The sequence below is a fragment of the Pongo pygmaeus genome, chromosome 15, assembly GCF_028885625.2.
Source record: "Pongo pygmaeus isolate AG05252 chromosome 15, NHGRI_mPonPyg2-v2.0_pri, whole genome shotgun sequence".
NCBI lineage: Eukaryota > Metazoa > Chordata > Mammalia > Primates > Hominidae > Pongo > Pongo pygmaeus.
In genome coordinates this window covers 101,751,859-101,777,521 of record NC_072388.2, presented here as the reverse complement: position 1 = coordinate 101,777,521, position 25,663 = coordinate 101,751,859, and the positions used below count along the sequence as shown (strand labels likewise).

Genomic DNA, 25,663 nt, shown 5'->3' with positions numbered 1-25,663 from the left:
ACGCCTGTAATCCCAGCACTTTGGGAGGCTGAGGCAGGTGAATCACAAGGTCAGGAGTTTGAGACCAGCCTGGCCAACATGGTGAAACCCCGTGTCTACTAAAAATACAAAAAATTAGCTGGGCATGGTGGCGGGTGCCTGTAATCCCAGCTACTAGGGAGGCTGAGGCAGGAGAATCGCTTGAACCTGGGAGGCAGAGGTTGCAGTGAGCTGAGATTGTGCCACTGCACTCTAGCCCAGGCATCAGTGCGAGACTGTCTCAAAAAATCAGCCAGCTTGTTTTTGGCACAGCTAACGATTTCCATTTTTGTCTATTTTAACACAGAGATCCATGATTCTTACCACTGGACCAGTTTTTCCTCATTTTTATAAAATAAAAAACCCAAAATGCAAACACTTAAATAACTGCACACTTACTATATATAACTTATAAAATGCATAATGCATAAATGAGCAAGACCATCTGTTTCTATGGATATCCAATAGCCAAAAGTCACCTTGCTAAATTCTACACCCAAGGCAACAGCAGCCCATCTGAGAAATTTGCTCCTTCTGGGAACTATCAACATCATTCAGCATGAGCAATTTAGTTGATTATGTATTTTTAAAAAGCAGACTATAAACAACAGACAAGGCTATACCTGAGCTTCCCCTCTAGTTCCACTCCCCTTCTTTTCAAGCCCTACCTTAAAAAAATAATAATAATAAAACAACAACAAAAAAATCCTCAGATTAATCTATCCTTTTTATTAAGACCCTTGGGCCACAGTTTTGCATTATATTTGACTACACGTGCCTGGGTAAACTTTGTTTTTCACAAGTCAGTAAAAGGAACCAGACTGGGCCTACAATCTGGCCTAAACTCTACATATATTTTAAACTCTAATATGCCCACTTTGTTAACGTTCAGCTGCTTCTCTAAACAAACGAAGTCCAAACTTGAGGTAGGTCTACACGTAAGCACAGCGACAAGAGGGGACTGTCAAAAGTACACTGCGCAGTGCAGTGGTGTCTGCATAAAGGCAAGAGGTGGTATCCTAAAGCTGGTGGGTAGGGCTGAGCAAGGTGGGCATTTAGGGTGCAGATCAACTGGAATGAGGATGGAGTCCCCAAAGGCGGGCAGCCTGGAATGGTGTAAAGAGGATGTGCAGAGGTAGGGTGTGGAATCCATGCAAAGGGTGGCTGCACAATATCACAATGGGGACTGAGGAGAGATGATATCGTATCACAGCAACGGAGTGCCTCATAGAGGTTCAATAGAAACGTGAGAAGTAAATGACGGAACAGTGCACCTATACTTAACGGCATTTAATAGTCTTTACATGCATGTTAAAGGCTGCCTGAACCAGTCACTAAGCCCACAATCCTATGGTCTCCATCTCTTTCGGGCAAGTTGAGATACTCCTGACTTGACTTCCTGAATTTCCATCATGCCGACTTTTAACAGCACTGACCCGGTTAGGCAATCAACTTCTCTGACTTGGAATTGCATCAACACCTTACTACCACCAATAAGCCTCTTCTCTACTCTTCTCTAAACCATAGGACTGTCACGAGCTTTTCAGTGTAAATCGTATCAGTTCTAGCTAAAACTCCTTCAAGGGATCCTCCAAACCTTTAAGAAGCTGGCCTGCTTTTCCAGTTTCATTTCTCTCTGCCCCAGGGACAACACTTGAAACAGTCAGGCAAATCTCCAAAATTAAGTGCTGGATTTCCTCTCCACATCTTCACACCTTTAAAAATGAAAATGCTGGCCGGGCGCAGTGGCTCACGCCTCTAATTCCAACACTTTGGGAGGCCAAGGCGGGAGGATCACCTGAGGTCAGGAGTTCAAGACCAGCCTGGCCAACATGGTAAAACCCTGTCTCTACTAAAAATACACAATTAGCCGGGTGTGGTGGCACGCGCATGTAATCCCAGCTACTCACAGGGCTGAGGCAGGAGAACTGCTTGAACCCAGGAGGCAGAGGTTGCAGTGAGCCAAGATCATGCCACTGTACTCCAGCATGGGCAACAGAGCGAGACCCCCATCTCAAAAAAAAAAAAAAAAGGGAAATGCTATCATTTCTTCTGATCTAGTGTGCATTTATGCCCCTGGTCCAGCCAGCAAACTCCTACTCATTCTTCTACATTTCAATCAAATGTCAACCATCTTCAACTCTTTGTTTCTACCTAGGAAAGCTAGCACCTTCTGCTGAGTCCCAACAGGAACATCAGAATACTGACTCAGTGGTACATGGGAGATGCTTGATGTAAAAATCATGTGAGTCAACTGTACTCTTCTCCAATAAGTGAACATTTTTCAGTTTCTCAGTCTGCCACCCTCCAGATTACACATAATGGCAGATTGTACTTCATTCACTCCTTTGTTGCTGAAATCTCAAGTCATGGTTTCATCAAGTAATTTTCCATGATCATTTAATATTTAAACTCATTGTTCTAATCTATGTTATTGGGAATTATTTACACTTCCTCAACATGAAATGTCTCTCTACAGGCCACATTTTCTAGGCATATCCCATAAGTTATATCTCTCATTAAATGGGTTTTACTTAGACACAGCCCAAAAAAACTAGTATAGTATTAATGTTTTAAGCATTGAATTACAGTTTATTAAATGAAGCAGCCTACAAAGGCAGACAGGTGTGGTAAATACAGCCTGGAGACAAGAGATCTAGCTAAAACTTGGCTACTATAATAACTGGCTATGGGACCTTAAACATTTGACTTTACTTCTGTAGACCCCAGTGTTTTTACCTCTAAAAAGGAAGAGTTGCCCTAGGAAAACTACACATAAATTATTTGCTCACATGTTCATTTTTTCTGTCTCTCCATTAGAGTATGAGATTCTTGAACCTTTCACTCCTGGTACATTCCCAGACACAAAGCTGTTCAATATAAAATGTAAATGAAAACTCAGTAGATAAACACGAATTCAGTATAATCTGAATTGAGATACTTTTGGACAGAACTTGTTACCACAAGTCTAAGATTCACCTAAAAGAACAAATATAGAGCCAGAACACTGAAAAGAATGAAGTCCAGGCACAAATACATAGAGTTTAATGTAAGTAAAGGAAAAAATATAATCCAATAATTTCAGTTGAAACAACGATGTAAAAAAAGGAGGGGAAGGAGAGGATGTGGAGAAATAGGAACACTTTTACACTGTTGGTGGGACTGTAAACTAGTTCAACCATTGTGGAAGTCAGTGTGGCGATTCCTCAGGGATCTAGAACTAGAAATACCATTTGACCCAGCCATCCCATTACTGGGTATATACCCAAAGGACTATAAACCATGCTGCTATAAAGACACATGCACACGTATGTTTATTGTGGCACTATTCACAATAGCAAAGACTTGGAACCAACCCAAATGTCCAACAATGACAGACTGGATTAAGAAAATGTGGCACATATACACCATGGAATACTATGCAGCCATAAAAAATGATAAGTTCATGTCCTTTGTAGGGACATGGATGAAATTGGAAATCATCATTCTCAGTAAACTATCACAAGGACAAAAAACCAAACATCGCATGTTCTCACTCATAGATGGGAATTGAACAATGAGAACACACGGACACAGGAAGGGGAACATCACACTCTGGGGACTGTTGTGGGGTGGGGGGAGGGGGGAGGGATAGCATTAGGAGATATACCTAATGCTAAATGACGAGTTAATGGGTGCAGCACACCAGCATGGCACATGTATACATATGTAACTATCCTGCACATTGTGCACATGTAACCTAAAACTTAAAGTATAATAATAATAATTTAAAAAAACAAAAAAAAAAGGAGGGGAAGACAGAAGACATCAGTCTGTTTGTAATGTGGGGGGTGGGAGAGGGGTTCCTAGCATGACAATACACCAGATAAACTGTGGCATAGCTAGACAATGGTATATTATTCAGCACTAAAAAGAAATGAACTATCCAGCCATGAAAAGAGACAGAGGAACCTTAAATGCATATTGCTAAGTGAAAGAAGACAATTTGAAAAGGCTACATACTATATGATTCCAGCTGGAAGGCATTTTACAGAAACAGTAAAACGATCAACAGTTGCCAGGGATTGGGAGGCAGAGAGGGAGATGAACAGGTGGAGCACAGAGGTTTCTTAAACCAGTGAAACGATTGTAACTACATTGGTGGACAGGTCATTATACATTTGTCGGAATCCACGGAATATACAATACAAGAGTGAAGCTTAATGTAAACTATGAATTTCGGGTGATAAAAATGTGTCACTGTAGGCTGGTTGACTGTAACAAACGTATCCCTTTGGCGGACTCCAGCGCAGGATGTTCACACTGGGGGAGGCTGTGGGTGTGTGGGGGCAGAAGATAAATGGGCACTCTGTACTTTCTGCTCAATTTAGCTGTGAAGCTAAAATGTCTCTAAAATATAAAATCTATTTTAAACAAGAAAATAAGAAATGTATTAAGGGGCAAAAATCTTCACTATTGCTTTTTTTAAAATGATAGCTTGAGCCCAGGAGTTCAAGGCTGCAGTGAGCTATGACTGTGCCACTGCACTCCAGCATGGACAACAGAGCCAAGATCCTCTCTTAAAATGTATGTATTTTATTTTACTGATACATATTAGATGTACGTATTTCCAGGGTACATGTGATAATTTGATACATTCATATAATCAAATCAGGATAACTGGGATATCCATAATCCTAAATATTTACATTTTCTCTGTATTAGGAACATTCAAAATTATTCTCTTCTAGCTCCCCCCCTTTTTTTTAATAGAGAGGAGGTCTATGTTGCCCAGGCTGGTCTTGAACTCCTGAGCTCAAGCATCCTCATCTCTGCCTCCAAGTGCTGGGACTACAGGCACATCCCACGCACCCAGCTAACTTTTGGACTTTTCAAGAGACATGGGGTTTCACCATGTTGCTCAGGCTGGTCTCAAACTCTTGAGCTCAAGTGATCCGCTCGCCTCGGCCTCTCAAAGTGTTGGGATTATAGGGGTGAGACACCGCACTCAGCCCTCTTCTAGCTATTCTGAAATGCACAATTCAAGGCCAGGTGCAGTGGCCTGCATGTGTAGTCCCAGCTACTTGGGAGGCTGAGGCAGGAGACTCTCTTGAGCCCAGGAGGTGGAGGTTGCAGTGAGCCAAGATTGCACAACTGCACTCCAGCCTGGGCAATAAGAATAAACCTCTGTCTCAAAAAAAAAAAAAGAAAAAAAAGAAAAGAAATGTACAATTCATTAATGTTAAACTAGAGTCATTCTACGGATCAGGTTTTTTTAAAAAACAGAGTTTAAAAAAAGAACTAAGATTATAAATATTCATCAATAGGTAATACAAGTAATTTTGTTTAAAAAAAGGCTAAATTATGATAGATCCATACTAGTTACAGTAAAAAAAAAATTAGATAACTGTAGATATACTGAGATGAAACAAAGTCCCAGATGTACTTATGAGCAGACTGGTAACAGTTCACATTTTGTGGAAAACAATTATATATTATGCATTATGTACTATTTGAATTTTCTAAAATAGCATTTATTTTTATAATTGCAACATAACTTTATAAGCTTTCAGTAACCCTAAGAGGCAGAACTCTGAACAGCCACTTTGAAAAGAAGAGAAAAAAAAAACACACACACACACACACACGAAAAGCCAGGGATCTCCAGACATCCTTATACACAATTTTTTAGTATCTGCTAGAAATATGTCCTAAATCACTTATTTCTATTTAATGTCAGAATAAATGTTGGACAACCAAGACTTCCATATTCTTCCAAAACTGAGACACCTACATTTTCAATAGAGTAATTGTTAAACATACCGATATATCCATACGATGAAGTATTACACCTAGTTATTTAAAACCTTTATAAGCAGTTTTAACAACGTGGAAACTGCTTAGGTCCAATGTTCAGGAAGACAATACACAAATACACACACATAGATAACCTATCATCTCACTTATATAAATGCATACAAAAAAAATTGGAAGAAATACCCCAAAATGTTTAACGATTATCACCCCCTGGGTGATAGAATAATAGGTGATTTTTTTTTTATTCTTTATACTTTTATCTATGAACTTTCAACAATATGTAAATATTACTTTTAGGTAAGTGTTTTGTTTTGTTTTTTTCCCAGAGTAGAAATCATTGCTCTTTACTGATACAAAATAATGCATTTCTACAAAGCCGTCCTCATCCTGCCTTCTCTCTAGTGGACTTTGTTCACTCTAAGTGCTCCGTGTTTACTCGGTTAATAAATGGAAAGACAGATGAATTCTATAAAGTCAATCCTTTTTTATCCCATCTAAGGAAAACCCCTAGGTCCCATGCACCCCAAGGCCCTTCCACCCTAACAACTTGATTTCCCTGAAAGGTATGCCTGGAAGCCTTTCCATGACAAAGTAAATAAATCTTGATATTCCTCTTCAATTTTCATAACGCGAACACTACCGATGAGCCCTGGCTTAGTTCATCTGTCTTCCATTGCCTGACACTGACAGGTCATTTCCACGGGTTTGCTGTGCAGCCGCTTGAGGTTCAGACTCCGCAGCGGGTTGGGGGCAGGGGTGCTGGGGCCTCCCGTGCGAGTTGGATTCTGGAGGAAGACAAGGAACCTGTTCCTAGCGCTCAGCCGGGCCCTGCGACGGCTGTGGCTGTGGCTACCGCCAGGAAAGGGGCAGAGAGGCGGGATACGGTCAGAGCTGCGGGGGGCTGGGGCGGAGAGGGCTGCTCCCAGGTCGCGGCGCACCCAGGCGCCTCCCCCAGCTGCCAGCCCCACCTCGGCTGCTGCTCCACAGCAGGAGGGCGCAGCCCCAGCCCCCGCAGTGCTAGGGACCCGTGTACGGGGAGCAGGCCGGGTGCCCCGGGATGAACTTGAGGCCCAGCACTGCCAGCTTCCAGCTGTGGGAAGGGCTGGTGGCAAGAGGGACCCGGAAGCAGCACTGGGCCTGAGGGCGGAGATCAAGGTACGTCTCCCTAAGGGTGGCCCGGCGCACTGGCTGCCATCTCCAGGTCAGCGGGGGCCACGTTCGCGCACGGAACATCAGCGTGCCACCAGAGGAAAGCTTGGCCCAAGGCATCCTCCAATTCCCAAGAGAAGTTGCCCACATTGCTTGGGACCCCCGGGGAAGCCCTGCTGGCAGGAGCAGTACGGGCCAGCACCCCAGGCTGACCAGGGTCTGGGATGGGGGGCGGGGGGGAGCCTGCGCCCAGGCTGCCTCCATGCTGGGGCTGCTCTGGCTTCTTTTCGGTACTCCACCTCTCCAATTCTGAAACCAAACCTGGATTTGTGGCTGGGGAGTCTGTTTTTCTGGCCAGTTCTTTTCTGACAGTAATTCCAGGATAAGGGTCCCTTTCAAAGGCCTCAGTAAGAATCGTGTATTGATATCTGTCAAATTTGGTCCTCCTATGCCTCTGGCCTGGCTCAAGTGTGTCTCAGCCATAAGCTGAGCTCGCTGTCCACTGGGAGCCTCAGTGGACAGGTTAGTTTTTTTAAAGTTTAAAGTTTTAACCAACTTTAAACTTAAAACAATTGTAATCAGGGCTTACAATAAAACTGTAAATTTATCTTATAGGCAATACCATTGCTTAAAAATCAATTAACTTTCCATATTCTGCCCTTTTCTTCTAGGTCTATGAAAAATAAGATAATATTAAAATTAAATTCTGACTCCAAAGACTCCAATAAGTAATACAATAGGAAAAGTGACTAATACAACTTTAAACTGTAATAACAGAAAGATAGTGGCTAACAGGCTGAATGAACACAGCCTGAGAAATAAGTGAGATTATGACCCAGGAGTGAACTACTTGGGGTTCCACCACTCACTATCTGTGCTACTTTTACAACCCTCTGATTCTTTGAACTATGGGATGCCATCTGTAAAACAGAGACAAAATCTTCCTCCTGGGTTACTGTGAACACTGAATGATATAAGAGTATGAAAAGCATTTTAGTACTGTGCTGGCATAAAGGTTCAAAAAATGCTCAGTATTCTTCATATTCAGTTCTGAGTACAATTTAAGATGGACATTGTGACCAACTGGAACATACTTAGAAGGACAACAGGAGACGAACAGAGACCCCAAAAAAAACCATCTGAAAAGGCATCTGAAGCAACTAGCTTGGACTCAGACAGTAAAGGAGATACGATGACTGAACATTTAAAGGACACATATGGAAGCAAACTTATTTAGCAAAGTTCAGGAAAACAAAGCTTTTACAAATTACAGGGAGGCAGATTTTTAGTGCTCTGTAAGAAAGAACATGTTCAAAAATGGAATAGATTGCAGGGCGCAGTGGCTCACGCCTGTAATCCCAACACTTTGGGAGGCCATGGCAGGCGGATCACCTGAAGTCAGGAGTTTGAGACCAGCCTGGCCAACATGGCAAAACCCCATCTCTACTAAAAATACAAAAATTAGCTGGGTGTGGTAATGGGCGCCTGTAATCCCAGCTATTCAGGAGGCTGGGGCTGGAGAATACATGAACCCAGGAAGCAGAGACTGCAGCGAGCCCAGATCGTGCTGCTGCACTCCAGCCTGGGCAACAGAGCCAGACTCCATCTCAAAAAATAATAATAAATTTAAAAAAAAGAAATATACACTTTAAAACTCTTTAAATTATTTATCTTAAAATAGAAGAGAAATTTCATACATATAGAGAAGCTTTTACCTTCAAAGGTACCTTTAAAACCTTACATTAAACAAGAAAGGTGGAAAATAAAATGCTCCAAGACTTACACTTTGCTTCTGACAGATTTTGATTGGGTGACCAGACCAACATGCCAAGATTGTCCCGTTCTTGACTGCGTCTTGCCAGTTTGGCTTGGGAGAAAGAAAGAAGAAAATTCTTATTAAAATTTAACACATATAATAAGCTCTAAGTAACAATACCTTTTAATGACATCACCCACCTTTTACCTGTATCTGGCCCAATGGGACCCCACACTTAACATCAGAGTGAGGATGGAGATGGGGGAGGCGAGAGTCTGCTGAAACATTTCTACTTGCAAGTCCTTTCCTACTTTTACTGATTTTACAGTATGCTGCTCTGCTTTTAGGCATGAGACATCCAAGAAGAAATCCACACGTGCCAAGGTGCTCAAAGGTTCTTTTAAAATGTTAATTCTTCGTGTGTGCTTGCAGCACCCTTACCCTTCTCTGCCTGAGTAACTTTTTAGTGACTTGGCAATAGAAATCCCAAAATTCTTTTAACAGCATTATTAAAGAATAACTATTTAAAAAGTTTAACCTGGAAGGAAACTTCTAAAATGAATACTAATTCTTAAAAATCTGTGATGCAAAATAGTAGGCCAAAAGGTTTAAAAGTGCCAGGGGTGGAGCTGACATGTATTACTGAATTAACCGCAAGCGGCTGTCATCTATTACAATACACATATCTAAAACATTATCTTCAGAAGGCAAAGACTCGAGAAACAGGAGGTTCAGTGACCATACCTTCACACTGGTTAGGCCCAAACTTATTCATTCTAAAGGTTAATGTTGGCCACTTTTTTTCCTTTAAATAAATTACTCTGAAAATATGATGAAAGTTATGGAACCTAAACTCTAGGCGGAAAAATGCAACTAAATATAACATACAACCTACTATAAACAAAAATCTAGGAAACCCACAGTCTAGTTAACGAATTTCTTCTTTTATGATACCATCAGACCTTCCATCTTTAATTTTGTCTACCAATGTGTTCTAGGTTTCATAAAGAGGAAATTTTACATTTTTAGTAAAATCTGAGAGGCAGTTACTTTAAAGAACCATAACAGAATAGTGAAAAGGACCCAAAGTATAAACAGTATGAATTCGGTAAAATTAAAAGTTGAATTTCTGTTGCAGATGGGAAGAGGATTTAGAAGAGAAAGAAATAGAACAAAAAAGATGGAGTGACTGCCTTTGAGTTTACCTTTTTTTTTTGAGACAGAGTCTCACTCAGTCACCCAGGCTGGAGTGCAGTGCTGTGATCTCGGCTCCCTGCAACCTCTGCCTCCTGGGTTCAAGCGATTCTCCTGCCTCAGCCTCTCGAGTAGCTGGGACTACAGGTGTGCACCACCACACCCAGCTAATTTATTTTTAGTAGAGACGGGGTTTCATCATATTGGCCAGGCTGGTCTCGAACTCCTGACCTCATGATCTGCCCTCCTTGGCCTCCCAAAGTGCTGGGATTACAGGTGTGAGCCACCTCGCCCAGCCGAAGTATACCTTTTTTATAGATATATACATAGTTCTGACTTTAGAACAATGCTAACGCTACGAAGAATCTAAAACGAAAGTCATCAAAGGTATGTGTGGGGAGGGACCCCAAAGGGAATACAAAGACAAATAAGTCCTGCTGTATTTCCAATAAAAGTCTAAAGTAAAACAAAAATAAAGGCATCCACCGTGGAAAGGTACAATCAAAACTGCACGATTGTCTGTGTAGAAAATCTACATTTTGTAGAATCTACAAAATGGTACCAGAATAAATAAGTTTAGTAAGGTTGTAGGAAATAATATTAATAGTAAATAGTGAATTCTGTTTCTATATACCAGCAATAAAAAAAATCAAAAATCAAAATTAAAGATCATTAAGCATCAAATATGAAATAACTTAGGGATAAAGATGTGTACACTGAAAACTACAAAACACTGCTGAGAGAAACTAAAGATGATCTAAGAAAATGAAGAAATAGATCATAGATATAGACTTATTATTAAGAAGGCATTCTTCCCAAACTGCTCTAAAGATTCAATGCAACCCTAATCAAAATTGTAGCACATTCTTTTGCCGTAATTAATAAATATTCTACAATTCATAAAGAAAGGCAAAGTAAATGAGACAGCCAACGCAATTTTGAAAAAGAGCAAAGTTGGAAGACTTACACTATCTAAATCAAGACTAATTATAAAAAATCAGTAATCAAGAATGTATGGTATTGGCATAAAGACAGAGAAAAGGCCGCGTGCAGTGGCTCATGCCTGTAATCCCAGCACTTTGGGAGGCCGAGGCAGGCGGATCATGAGGTCAGGGGATCAAGACCATCCTGGCTAACATGATGAAACCCCGTCTATACTAAAAATACAAAAAATTAACCGGGCGCCTGTAGTCCCAGCTACTCGGAGAGGCTGAGGCAGGAGAATGGCGTTAACGCGGGAGGCAGAGCTTGCAGTGAGCTGAGATTGCGCCACTGCACTCCAGCCTGGGCGACAGAGCGAGATTCTGTCTCAAGAAGAAAAAAAAAAGAAAACAAAAGAAAAGAAAAAGAGAAACAAATGGAACAGAGTCCAAAAACAGAACCACACATACAGGATCAAATGATTTTCCATAAAGGCACGAAGGCAAAATCAAACCAAAAATAATAATCTTTTCAACAAATGATGCAGGAACAAATGAATATTCACATGCAAAAACAAAACAAACATTTTTTTAAAAAAATTAATTTGGATCCATACCTCAAAATTATCTCAAAACAGATGACAGAACTAAATGTAAAACTGAAAAATTACAGAATTTCTAAAGAAAAACACATGGAAATCTTTTTGACCTTGGATTGGGAAAGGAGATCTTAGATACAATACCAAAATCACAATCCACCAAACATTTTTTAATGGTATGCTAAAAATAAAATTTTAAAACTTTTGCTCTGCAAAAGGCACTGTTGAGATACACTGCAGACTGTAAGAAAATATTTGCATATCGCATATGCAACAAAGGACTTCTATCCAGAATACATAAAGAAATTTGAAAGTCAACAAGAAGGAAAATAACACAATTTTTAAAAAATGGCCAAAAGATTTGAACAGTCACTTCGCCAAAGTAGATATTAAGGTGGCATATTAGATGAAAAGATGCTCTACATCATTAGCCATCAGGAAAATGTAAATTAAAGCCATGATGAGAAACCATTATTTACCTGTTAGGCTGTCTAAAGTAAAAGGCATCAACAATACAAAGTGCTGACAAGAATGGGAACAACTGAAATTCTCATACACTGCTGGTGTAAATGCAAAATTATAAAGCCATTCTGGGAACGTTTTGCAGTTTTTTACAAAGACGTAATTATATTTACCAAATGACTGACCTAGCAACCCCACTGTTCAGCCATATACCCTACAGAATTAGCATACGTTCACAATAAAACCTGCACACGGGCTGGGAGCAGTGACTCACGCCTGTAATCCCAGCACTTTGGGAGGCTCAGGCGGGTGGATCACCTGAGGTCAGGAGTTCGAGACCAGCCTGACCAATATTGTGAAAACCCATCTCCACAAAAATACAAAAATTAGCCAGGTGTGGTGGCGGGTGCCTGGAGACCCAGCTACTCGGGAGGCTGAGGCAGGAGAATGGCTTGAACCCAGGAGGCGGAGCTTGCAGTGAGCCAAGATCACGCCACTGCACTCCAGCCTGGGTGACACAGCAAGACTCCACCTCAAAAAAAAAAAAAAACCTGCACACATAGGCAGCGTTATTCACAATCATCAAAAACTGTGAAATATTCAGATTTTTTCAATGCATAAATGGATAAACCAACTGTAGTACATTCATATACTGGAACAGTACACAGCAATAAAAATAGTGAACTACTAATATATGCAACAACCTAGACCTACTTCCAAAGCATTACAGTGACTGAAAGAAGCCAGTACAAGTTCATTCATACAACACTCTGAAAAAGGCAAAAGTACAGGGATAATGACTAGATCCAGGGTTTCCAGGGGCTAGAAGTGTGAGGAAGCTTAAGAAATTCTGAGGTAGCTTTTGGAGGAGCTGGAACTCTTTGGTATCCTAATTGTGGTGGTGCTATATGAAACTCCAGTGGTGCCCCGCATCAGCATTTGCTTTCTGTGATTTCAGTTACCCATGATCAACTGTGGTCTGAAAACATTCAAATGAAAATTCCAGAAATAGTTCCTGAATCATCCATTTGTGCACCACATCCCCTCTGCAGGTACTATGTGCCCATTAGTCACTTGGGTCATCTTAGTTATCAGCTGGATTGTCACAGCATCGCAGCATTTGTGTTCAAGTCCCCTGTATTTTACTTACTAACAGCCCCAAAGTACTGGCGATGTTGGCGTATTGTTATAATTGTTCATTTTATTATTCGTTTTTGTTGTTGATCTCTCAGTGTGTCTAACTTATAAATTAATCTTCATCATAGGTATGTATGCATAGGAAAAATCATAGTATATATATAGGGTTCAGTACTACCCACAAGTTTCAGGCATCCACCAGAGGTCTTGAAAATTACCTTTCGTGGATAAGGGAGGAGTATTGTGTACATGTCTTAACACTCACAAAAATGTGCACCAAAAATTATTCAGTTTTGCTATATGTAAATCAAAAAATATAAATACAATGAAAATAAAGAAATGTCATTAACTTCTGGGTAGATACTAATATTTGCTGAAGGTGCTAACACAGGCAGGTCTCTGTTTAAAGTTGACTTTTTTTTTTTTTTTTTTCTTTTTTTGAGGTGGAGTCTCGCTCTGTCTCCCAGGCTGGAGTGCAGATCTTGGCTCACTGCAAGCTCCGCCTCCCGGGTTCATGCCATTCTCCTGCCCCAGCCTGTAGCTGGGACTACAGGCGCCTGCCACCACGCCCTGCTAATTTTTTGTATTTTTAGTAGAGACAGGGTTTCACCGTGTTAGCCAGGATGGTCTCAATCTCCTGACCTCATGATCCGCCCACCTCGGCCTCCCAAAGTGCTGGGATTACAGGCATGAGCCACTGCGCCCGGCCTAAAGTTGATTTTTATCAAGTTTTAAAGACCTTAAAAAATAAGCCCAGACCTATCTGGAATAATTAGGTCTACAAGGAAACTGCAATTGCCAGTTGCCATCAGGGGGTAAGAAAGAAGGTTTATTCGCACGGCTAGTAGGGCGGTACAGTGGTCCAACTACTTCAGAGAAAAAAACTGGCAATGTATAGTAAAGTGGACGTGTGGATACCCTGCAAGCCAGCAATTCCATTTCTAGACTACATATATATGCAATGTTTTTCAAACTGCTGGTCAGATCTACTCACATTGAATTCTGGGTTCCTAATCAGCATTTTAAAAAAAGAATAAGAACAGAAAACATCAGCATATGGTTTCATTAAGTATGTGTATAAACTACTGGTGGAGATTTTTTAGTCTGAAAGTCTCTGGTGCACATGGAAGGACAGTGTGTGGCTCAGTTTTCTGTGTCGACTTGGCTAGACTCCAGTAGTCAGTTATTTAATCAAACATTAATCTAGGTGTTGCTGTGAAAAGTATTTAGTAGATATGGTTAACATCTATAATCTCTTGATTACTCTCCATAATGTGGGTGGGCCTTATCCAGTTCACCTAAAGGTCATAAGAGCAGAAATTGAGATTTTTCCAGAAGTTGAGACTAAGGCCCTAACTCCTTCCTATAGGCCTGCACAGATTTCAGACTTGTCAGGCCCCTACAACTACATAAACCAATTCCTTAAAATAAATCTCTGAATATATGTACGCATAGATACACCCATACATATTCTAGTAGTTCTGTTTATCTGAAGAACCCTATCTACACAATAACATAGATAGTTACTACAGAATTGCCTATAGGACAAAAATAGAGGAAAATCTTTAAAATACATCAACAGGGGCTGGGCACAGTGGCTCACCCCTGTAATCCCAGCACTTGGGGAGGTGGCGGCAGGCAGATCACCTGAGGTCGGGAGTTCGAGACCAGCCTGAGCAACATGTAGAAACCCTGTCTCTATTAAAAACACAAAATTAGCCAGGCATGGTGGCACATGCCTGTAACCCCAGCTACTTGGGAGGCTGAGGCAGGAGAATCACTTGAACCCAGGAGGCGGAGGTTGCGGTGAGCCGAGATCGTGCCATTGCACTCTGGCCTGGGCAAAAAGAGTGAAACTCTGTCTCACTTGAGCCATGGCTCACGCCTGTAATCCCAGAACTTTGGGAGGCCAAGGCGGGTGGATCACAAGGTCAGGAGATCGAGACCATCTTGGCTAACACGGTGAAACCCCGTCTCTACTAAAAATACAAAAAATTAGCTGGGTGTGGTAGTGGGCGCCTGTAGTCCCAGCTACTCGGAAGGCTGAGGCAGGTGAATGACGTGAACCCGGGAGGTGGAGCTTACAGTGAGCCGAGATCGTGCCAGTGCACTCCAGCCTGGGCCACAGAGCAAGACTCCGTCTCCCCCCCCCAAAAAAAAAAAAAAAAAAAAAAACGGGATTGGATAAACCGTGGTATGTGACTTCAAGGGAATTAAATATAGAAAACAAAATCAGATCTACAGCTATCAACCAGTTTGAATAGAAAAAGCAAGTTAAAGGAAATGTATAATATCATAACTTAAATGTTGAAAACATAAAATCGGTACTATTAGTTATGGAGCACATTTGAAGAATAAGATGTGTACAATAAAGATATTCTTAAAATCACGTTAACAGGCATTTAAAGAGAGGAAGATCTTGCTTTGTAACACTGTAATATTTCACTGTTCTTTGCAAATCCCAGTGTTAAGCAAATACTATTTTGTGTACATTGTGAGAAATCCTTCACTGTATGATTTGATGTTACCTGATACAACGTCTGTGTTTAAATTTAAAATCATCTAGTCCAACACTAAGGAAAATACTCTTCTAGTATATTTTCAGTTCTACTCTGAAACTCTGAGTTATTTCTCACTCTATAATGCCATATTTTACTTATCAACTGTTTGGGAGCAGAACAGCAACTTACATTTACATTCCCACCAGCAGGGTATGAGGGTTCCAATTTCTCCACATCCTCACCAACACTTGTTATTATCTGACTTTTTGATTCTAGCCAGCAGGTGTGAAGTAGTCTCTCACTGTGGTTTTGATTTGCATTTCCCTGAATAAAGAGGTTCAGCATATCGGATAAGTTTATTGGCCATCTGAATATCTTCCCTGGAGAAATGTCTACTCAGCTCTTTTGCCTGTTTTTAGTCAGATTATTTGGCTAAAATGTTGGGAATATAAAATGGTGCCATTCCTCAAAAGATTATCATATAACCCAGAGGCCGGGCGTGGTGGCTCACACCTGTAATCCCAGCACTTTGGGAAGCCGAGGCGGGTGGATCACGAGGTCAGGAGATGGAGACCATCCTGGCTAACATGGTGAAACCCCGTCTGTACTAAAAATACAAAAAAAAATTAGCCGGGTGTGGTGGCGGGCACCTGTAGTCCCAGCTACTCGGGAGGCTAAGGCAGGAGAATGGCGTGAACCCGGGAGGTGGAGCTCGCAGTGAGCCGAGATCACGCCACTGCACTCCAGCCTGGGCGACAGAGCGAGACTCCGTCTCAAAAAAAAAAAAAAAAAAAAAAAAAATCATATAACCCAGAAAATCCACTCCTAGGTATACAGCCCAAAGAAATAAAAACATATGTCCACATAATAATTTGTATATAAATTTTCATAGCAGCATTACTCAACAGCTAAAAGGTAGAAACAACCCAAATGCCCATCAACTGATGTTTGAATAAAAAAATGCAGTATGTCTATATGACAGAACTTTATACTGCCATGAAAAGGAATAAAATACTAACACATGCTCAGTAAGAAACTTGAAACACTATGCTAAGTGAAAGCAGCCAGTCACATGCACAAAAATCCAGTCTATTGTATGATTTTATTTACATGAACCATCCAGACAGAAAGAAGATTAGTGATTGCCAGAGGCTGTGGGCATTTGAAATAACACGGAGCCACTGTTAACAGGTACAGCATTTCTTCATGGGATGATAAAATGTTTTAAATTTGATTTGTAGTGATAGTTGTACAACTCTGAATGTACCGAAAACCACTGAATTTTGCATATTTTAAACAAGTGAACTGTGTGTTTTGTTAATTTTATTGTAGTAAAGCTGTTATTTAAACAGCAAGGCTACTCAGGAGGCTGAGGTGGAAGGATCAGCTGAGGCCAGAAGTTCAAGGCCAGCCTGAGCAACACACTGAGACCCTATCTCTGAAAGTTTTTAAAAGTTAGCCAGGTATGGTGGTGAGCACCTGTAGTCCCAGCTACTTCAGAGGGTGAGGCTAGAGGACTGCTCGAGCCCAAGAGTTCAAGGCTGTAGTGAGCTATGATCACCCTGCTGCACTCCAGCCTGGGTGACAGAGGGAGAGACCCTGTCTCTTTAAAACAAACAAACAAACAAAACACAGAAACTAACTGGAAGGAGAAGACAGGTTACTCCACGGCCATTAGAACACCTGCTTGGGTTCCCATATTCTCATAGCACCCCCTCCCCTACACCCTAAAAAATCACGTTAAGTCTGTGGAGTGGAGGGGAAGAGGGAGTTGTTTTTCTACCATTCAGAGTCCAACCATATCCTCAATGACCTGAGTCAGAACAGAAAGATGAACACAAGAAAGAGAACAGCCAAATGAATAAACACAGAACGGGCAGCGAAAACAATCAGAACTGAAATAAATGGTGAATATGCTTTTCTTGCTATCAATAATTATAAGATAGGGCCGGGTGTGGTGGCTCACACCTGCAATCCCAGCACTTTGGGAGGCCAAGATGGGTGGATCACCTGAGGTCAGGAGTTCAAGAGCAGCCTGGCCAACATGGTGAAACCCTATCTCTACTAAAAATACAAAAATTAGCCAGGCATGGTGGCAGGTGCCTGTAATCCCAGCTACTTGGGAGGCTGAGGCACTAGAATTGCTTGAACCCGGGAGGCAGAGGTTGCAGTGAGCTGAGACAGCACCGCTGCACTCCAGCCTGGGCTGAGATGGAGCAAGACTCCATCTCAAAATAAATAAATAAATAAGTAAAATAAATAAATAAATAAATATATATATATATAAAATAATCTTGTCATTTTAAGACATGCTCACAATTACAGGTTTTAACAACATGACTTGTTTTCTACAATCCTAAACTCTATTTGAAATGTTTTAATTTTACCAGAAGCTTAAGGAAGAGGTATGAAAACAGGAGTAGCACAATAAACTATGAATTAAATGCTACCTTCTTGCTTAAATTCAGAACAAGAAAACTGAAGCTGAAAAGTATAAACAGACAACTGTATATATATTGTGTATATTTATTGTGTATATATAGGGTCATTACATTCACATTCATAGTACCGTTACCTTCATGTTATCAAACCATCTTTAAGTTAGCGCTCATAAATAGGATAGCTGTTTGGTTTGCTTTAAAATTTAAATTCTATCCCATTATAGATGTCATTGTCATACTCTAATACCTATATAAAAAGACCACATGAAACTCCAAATTACTCATCAGTAGGACTCAAAAAGATAATAAATAAAGCTTTTTAAAAAGGTAAATTCTGGCCAGGTGCAGTGGCTCATGCCTGTAACCCCAGCACTTTGGGAGAGGCCAAGGCAGGCAGATCACTTGATGTCAAGAGTTCGAGACCAGCCTGTCCAACATGGTGAAACCCCGTCTCTACTAAAAATATAAAAATTAGTCGGGCATGGTAGCACACACCTGTAATCCCAGCTACTCGGGAGGCTGAGGCCGGAGAATTGCTTGAACCCAGGAGGCAGAGGTTGCAGTGAGCTGAGGTCGTGCCACTGCACTCCAGCCTGGGGTACAAAGCAAGGCTCTGTCTCTAAATTCTTATAATTCTTATTCCTAAATGTATGAACTGGCCACCCATACTTTCAATATATCCTGAGATGCTAAGCATGAGTAAATTTAACTTAATTACGTTAGGGACCAAAAAACGTTTTGTGACTCCAAAATTTTTGGCTTCTGACGTTGGGTAATCAAAAAGATAGAAATCAAAGGGAACGGCAAAAGTACATATGATTACTATTGCTATAACAGTTATATATGCTTACTATGTGCTAGGCACTGTGTACTTTGACGTGCCTTAGTTCATTTCAATCTTACGACTATCCATTTTATAGATGAGAAAATTAAAGCACAGAGAGATGAAGTAAGCTGCCCAGCATCACACCTATGAGCAGTGAAGCTGAACTGAAGCTTAAGGAAGAGGTATGAAAACAGCAGAAGCCAGAGTTGGTGGTGTTAACCACTATGCTACACAGCCTAGATTTTAAAGACACCATAAATTATGATCAAAAACCAAAGTATATAAAGAACATTTTTCCTCCCCATGATATCCACATTAAGTATTTTAGCATTTAAGTTAAATGACTTAAAGAATTCTCAACTGACAACAGTTCACTCTCTATAAAATGAGGACGTGGGAAGCAACTTTGGTATTTAAATACCTGTATCTTTTCTTTTCTTTTCTTTTCTTTTGAGACCGAGTTTCACTCTTGTTGCCTAGGCTGGAGTGCAGTGGCGCAATCTCGGCTCACTGCAACCTCCCCCTCCTGGGTTCAAGCGATTCTCCTGCCTCAGCATCCCAAGTAGCTAGGATTACAGGAAGGCGCCACCACGTCCGGCTAATTTTGTATTTTTAGTAGAGACGGGGTTTCACCATGTTGGTCAGGCTGGTCTCAAACTCCCGACTTCAGGTGATCTGCCCGCCTCAGCCTCTCAAAGTGCTGGGATTACATTAAATATCTATATCTTCCTACGAAGTATATACCTAGTGTTTGGTTCTCTCTTTTCTAATCTCTTCCTTTTTAAATGCTAAAAGTTTAAATTGGAACAAATAGGTCCATAATTTCTAATCACCAGCTCTCTGGAATTAAAATCTACAATAAACATAGGCATGCTATAAAGTCCTTAAAAACTCAAATCTCATGTTCTCCTAAATTTACGGGAAAAAATTTTTCGCCTCAAAGATTAGCGATTTCACAAAGAATTTAAAAGCTAAACAGATTTTTTCTTTGAGGGTTTTTTCCTCCATAATAATAAATGCTCTATTCACTTGTTTTTAAAAAACAAACATTAAAAAAAAAAAAATCTTAACTTACATCACAGTTGGTTAACGAGGGGTATGTATACTCCCACTAGCTCTCCCCCCTCAAAAGGAGAGGGACTGTAAAAAATAAAAAGGCAGGCAAGAATAAAGCTGGACAGGGAGAGAAGACAGAAAGGGCTTCAGCAGTTAGCCGAGGTAGAAACTATCATGCCACAACTGACATACACATAACCAATTACCATTGCTTACTTTGTATTGTATTACCCAGTAAATACCCAACTAGACTGTTAATTCCTGGGTAATGAAGAATCCATTCTTCATTCTCGTACTGCCACTGCTTACCTGACCTGAAGTAGTACTGTTCGGTCAATTGCTTTCCATAGGTCTTCAGCTGTCTTGATTCTTAATTTTAGCAAGATTTATTCTCATTAGCATCACCACAACAGTAACTGCATTACCACAGCAGTAACTATCCTCAGAAGAAATGTTCTAAACATGTATAGTGTGTTCTGTCCTTTGGTATAGTGTTTTACACCTCCAGGGTGAACAGAAGAGAGGATGTGATAGACAGGAATTAAATAGCCACATGAATAGTAATAAGAGATTTTAACAAAAGTTGACCTTTCCCCACGTTTTCTCTACCACTTTTTTAAACATCAGTGTTCCCTGGGTTCCTCTTTTTCATCTGGTATTAATTACTCTTCCTATGCCATAACATCTAACACTGCAAATTTCTCAAACCACATTTATTATGGTAATGACTTCTAAATCTGTATCTCAAGACAGAATACACATATAAGCCAAGAACAACTCAAAAAGCATCTTGACACAGCTTATCGCCCTCTCATTCACCCTTACCATGATCAACAACAAGCTGTTTCTTCTTGTTTACCTAAAAAAACTAACACTATCACTTGTATAGCCACCAACTCCCAGCAATATAGCTGCAAGTCATCTTGGAGTCCCCTCATCTGCTACTAGCACTCAAGCACACACACTCTGCAAAACCCACTGAGCCCCATCCACTAATCTCTTCGACTTTTCTCAAATGCATCGCTCTCCAACCCTGCTGCCACTAACCTTCAGTTTCCAACTTCATGGTTTCTCATCTTGTCCTGTCTTAAGGGTTGCAGGCTAAATTCAGTCTCTCCAAATTCAGTTTCTCCACTAGCTAGAGCAATCTTTCTGAAGCACAATTCACTCTTTATTATTATTATTATTATTATTATTATTATTATTTTTTTTTTTTTTTTTTTTTTTTTTTTTTTTTGAGACGGAGTCCCACTCTGCTGCCGAGGACTGGAGCACAGTGGCACCATGTCAGCTCACTGCAACCTCCATCTCCTGGGTTCAAGCAATTCTCCTGCCTCAGCCTCCCAAGTAGCTGGGATTACAGGCACCCACCACCACGCCCGGCTAGTTTTCATATTTTTAGTAGAGATGGGGTTTCACCATGTTGGCCAGGCTGGTCTCAAACTCCTGACCTCAGCTGATCCACCCACCTTGGCCTCCCAAAGTGCTGGGATTACAGGTGTGAGCCACCACGCCCAGCCCATTCTTTATTTTTTTAAGAAACAGGGTCTTGCCCTATTTGTCCAGGATGGAGTGCAGTGATGTGATCATAGATCACCGCAGCCTCAAACTCCTGGGCTCAACCGATCCTCCCGCCTCCCCTCCAAAGTGCTGGAATTATGGGCATGAGCCACCGTGCCTGGCCCTAGAGCATAATTCTGATCAAATCACTTTCCATGTTAAAAGTCCTTCCTGAGATATGGATCAAAACTCCCTTCCCCTTCAGTGTGGGCTGTGCATAGTGACCTCTTTCCAAAAAAGGGGGTTGTATGGAAAGGGGCGGAGCAGGAGATGGAAGAGTACTTTACAGCTGAAACATCTAACAAACTCAGACGTTTCCACTGTAAAGTACTCCACCAGGCAACAAAGGTCAACATGAGCAGTCATCAATCATGTTGATGGTATGTACCCTTGGATGGGATGAAATGGCACTCTACGTCTGTGATCTTCCTACCCCAAACTCATAACCTTAGTATAATAATGAGAAAAATGCCATACAAATCCCAATTGAGAAACATCCTGCAAAATTTCTGATTAGTACTTCTTAAAACTAAAACATCATCAAAAACAAGAAAAATCTTGAGAAACTGTCACAGCCAAGAGGAACCTAAAGCAACAAGGCACCTAAATGTAATGTGGTATCTTCGATGGGATTCTGGAACAGAAAAGGGGTATTAGGTAAAAACTAAGAACGTAAGAATAAATTATGAACTTCAGGTAATAATTACAAATCAATCAATCACTAATTGTAACAAATGTACCATACTAATGTAAGATGTTAATAACGGGAAACTGGGTGTAGGGTATATGGAAACTCTTTGTACTATCTTTACAACTTTCCTGTAAATCTAAAATTATTCCAAAATAAAAAATCCTTCTGCAGCTTCCCCCGTTGTCTTCAGGGAAAAAACCCATGGCATGCAAGACCCTTCATAATCTGGCCTGCTTATCTTTCTAACCTATGTCTCACACTCAGGACTCTATCCCTCACACGGTCATTACATTTCTGGGCCTTTTTGCTTTGCCATGTCTTTCCTCTAACCCACTTCCTTCTCTTTATCTCTTCCCACCAGTTAACTCCTAATAATGCTTCAAGACCCCTCAAGGATCACCATCTTTGTAAGTCTGCTTACTATCCTAGTCCAGGTTAGCAGTCCATTCCTCTTAAATACTCTCATAACACTGGGGACACCTCCATTATCACTGTTTAGGCTCGTCATTAACGATCTGCATAAAGACATGTGGAGAGAACAATGGCTTTGTAAGACTCAACTACCAGCAGTAACTACTATTAATGGCTTTTGAGCCAGTATGATCTAATATAATTATTAAGTATTACTACGTGCCAGTAACTGGGCTAACCACTTCACCTATCTGTCACATAACACACACCAAGAAAGCCCTATGAGATAAGAACTGTTGTAGTCCACATTGGAAAAGAGGAGTTAAGTGACTTGCACTTAGATCCTAACACTGGTCAGCATCTGAACTCAATATCTGGGACTCAATCCCATGGTGGACCTGTATCCCATTTTAACCACTTTGTTGTTGAGTGGTGATGAACAAGCTACTTAGCTTCACTAACCCTAAAGAAAAATGGAGAGGATAATGCCTACCTTGCATGGGTTTCTATGAGGATTAGAAAGGCCACCTATTAAGTACCTGGTACATACAGATGCTCCTCAGCTTACAACAGTGTTAGTCCTGATAAATGCATCATAAATTGAAAATACTGTAATCCAAAAATGCACTTAATACACCTAACCTAATGGGCATCATAGCCTCGCCTACCTTAAACATGCTCAGAACACTTACATTAGCCTGTAGTTGGGCAAGACCATCTAACAAAGCCTATTAAAAAAAAAAAAAAAAAAGTGTCGAGGCCAAGTGTGGTGGCTCATACCTGTAATCCCAGTCCTTTGGGAGGCCGAGGCGGGTGGATCACCAGAGGTCAGGAGTTTGAGACCAGCCTGACCAACATGGAGAAACCCTATCTCTACTAAAAATACAGAATTAGTCAGGCATGGTGGTGCATGCCTGTGATCCCAGCTACTCGGGAGGCTGAGGCAGGAGAATCGCTTGAACCCAGGAGGCAGAGGCTGCAGTGAGATTGCGCCACTGCATTCCAGCCCGGGCAACAAGAGCAAAACTCTGTCTGTCTCCAAAAAAAAAAGTGTTGAATATCTCATGTAAGGGTATCACACCACATACTGCTAGCTGAAGAAAAGATCAAAATTCAAAATACAGTTTCTACTGAGTGTGTATCACTTTTGTACCATCTTAAAGTTGAAAAATACTAAGTCGAATGTTTAAGTCAAGAACTGTCTGTACTTAATACTTGATAAATAATAGCAATTATGATTTTCTTTCTCCTCTATTATTTGACATCTTTCAGACTGTAGTATCTTCAGTGTCTAGCATATTATAAGTACTTCATAAATGTTAAGTAAATTAATATGCGTAACATAGGTTAGGTAGCCAATTAATGAAAAATTTTAGAAAGGGAGTATATTGTTCTATTCCCTTTCCTTCAACACAGCAATCCAGACAGACAAGTTTGAGAACCAAGTAGGCTGGGCAGCAACTCATGTAGCCCTGATCTCTGGAATGCCACCCACTCCCTCTCTTCTTGTATCTCTCTTTATAATAGCACTCTACTCTTTAAGGGCATAAACTCTATTCCCATGGGAAGGTTATTTCAAAAATACTATGATTTGCAATATTACAAGCTGACAAAAATAAATGAATAATTTCCCTTAGAACTGGCTCAAGGCCAGGCATGGTGGCTCATACCTGTAATCCCAGCACTTTGGGAGGCTCAGGCGAGTAGACCATTTAAGGTCAAGAGTTCAAGAACAGCCTGGCCAAAATGGTGAAAACCTGGCTCTACTAAAAATGCAAAACAAAAAACAAACAAAAAAAAAACCCAGCTGGGCGTGGTGGCTCACACCTGTAATTCTAGCTACTCGAGAGGCTGAGACATGAGAATCACTTGAACCCAGGAGGCGGAGGTTGACATGAGCCAAGACTGCACCACTGCACTCCAGCCTGGGTGACGGAGTAAGACTGTCTCAAAAAATAAAAATTAAAAATAGAACTGACTCAATCACTTTCCAGTAATCTGAGTTCAGCTAATGCCTAATCTATGTCCCTTTTCTGATTCCCCCAAGAAGGAAATTAGATGCTAATCAAATGCTACTGAAGTCAACTCTGCACTAGAAACTGGAATTGTATAGTCAGTTTCTAACTAATAACATCTTATTTTCTCTCATTCTCTTGGACTCACAGGTGACTTGGACTGGGAATCGATTTTCTCTAAGAGAAACCAGAAACACTTTTCTTCCATGTTATCAATATAATAAGCTTATCATTTACCACCAATGTAATTTCACCACATATGATCCTCAAACCTAAACAAAGACAAAACACTTCAGAGACCAATTAATTTCACAGTGAAATGTTTTAGGCTCAGGTTTCTCCTATTTCTCTTAACACTGCCCTATCAGTAATGTAACACACTAATCAGAATGGACAAGGCTGTATTGATATTTCACCACCAAGCAATCCAAGAGAAAAAAAAGCCCTGAAGCTACAGTCTGACTGATGGTGAGGCACCACAATCTTATGAAATACAGAGGCCCAGATTATCCTATAACACAATTACTCCCAACATCACCATGACCCAGAGAAAACTTCTAACTACTGCACCACCAGCTAAGGACATACCTTTACACCAATGTTGTAAGAGTTCCTTATAAAAGGTTGAAGTAGGAAAAAAGACAATATGGAATTCTTTGCAAAAGTTTGGCAAAACAGGATGTTAGAAGGGAACACAGAAAACCTGTCCAGTAGAAATGTTGAGAGAAGTTGCATTAGTCTGTTTTCACAATGCTGATAAAGACATACCAGAGACTGGGCAATTTACAAAACAAAGAGGTTTAACTGGATTTAACAGTTCCATGTGGCTGAGGAAGCCTCACAGTCATGGCGGAGGGTAAGGAGGAGCAAGTCAGGTCTTACGTGGATGGCAGCAGGCAAAGAGGAGCACTTGTGCAGGGAGACTCCCCTTTTTAAAACTATTAGATATCTTGTGAGACTCATTTGCTATCAAGAGAAAGGCACAGGAAAGATCTGGCCTCATGATTCAATTATCTACCACCAGGTCCCTCCTACAACATGTGGGAGTTATAGGAGCTACAAGATGAGATTTGGGTGGGGACATAGAGCCAAACCATACCATAAGGGTACTGTAAATAAGTTCAGGCTTTC

General features: G+C 40.8%; 1 protein-coding gene across 1 annotated transcript in view; it reads right to left on the bottom strand.

Annotated features, from left to right (window-relative positions):
* Positions 1-25,663, bottom strand: part of RCOR1 (REST corepressor 1) — a 136,712-nt gene that overhangs the window by 41,211 nt on the left and 69,838 nt on the right. Inside the window, exon 3 of the mRNA XM_054449326.2 lies at positions 8,747-8,830. Within this exon, the coding sequence (XP_054305301.1) occupies positions 8,747-8,830 (84 nt within the window). The remainder of the gene's footprint in view (positions 1-8,746; positions 8,831-25,663) is intronic.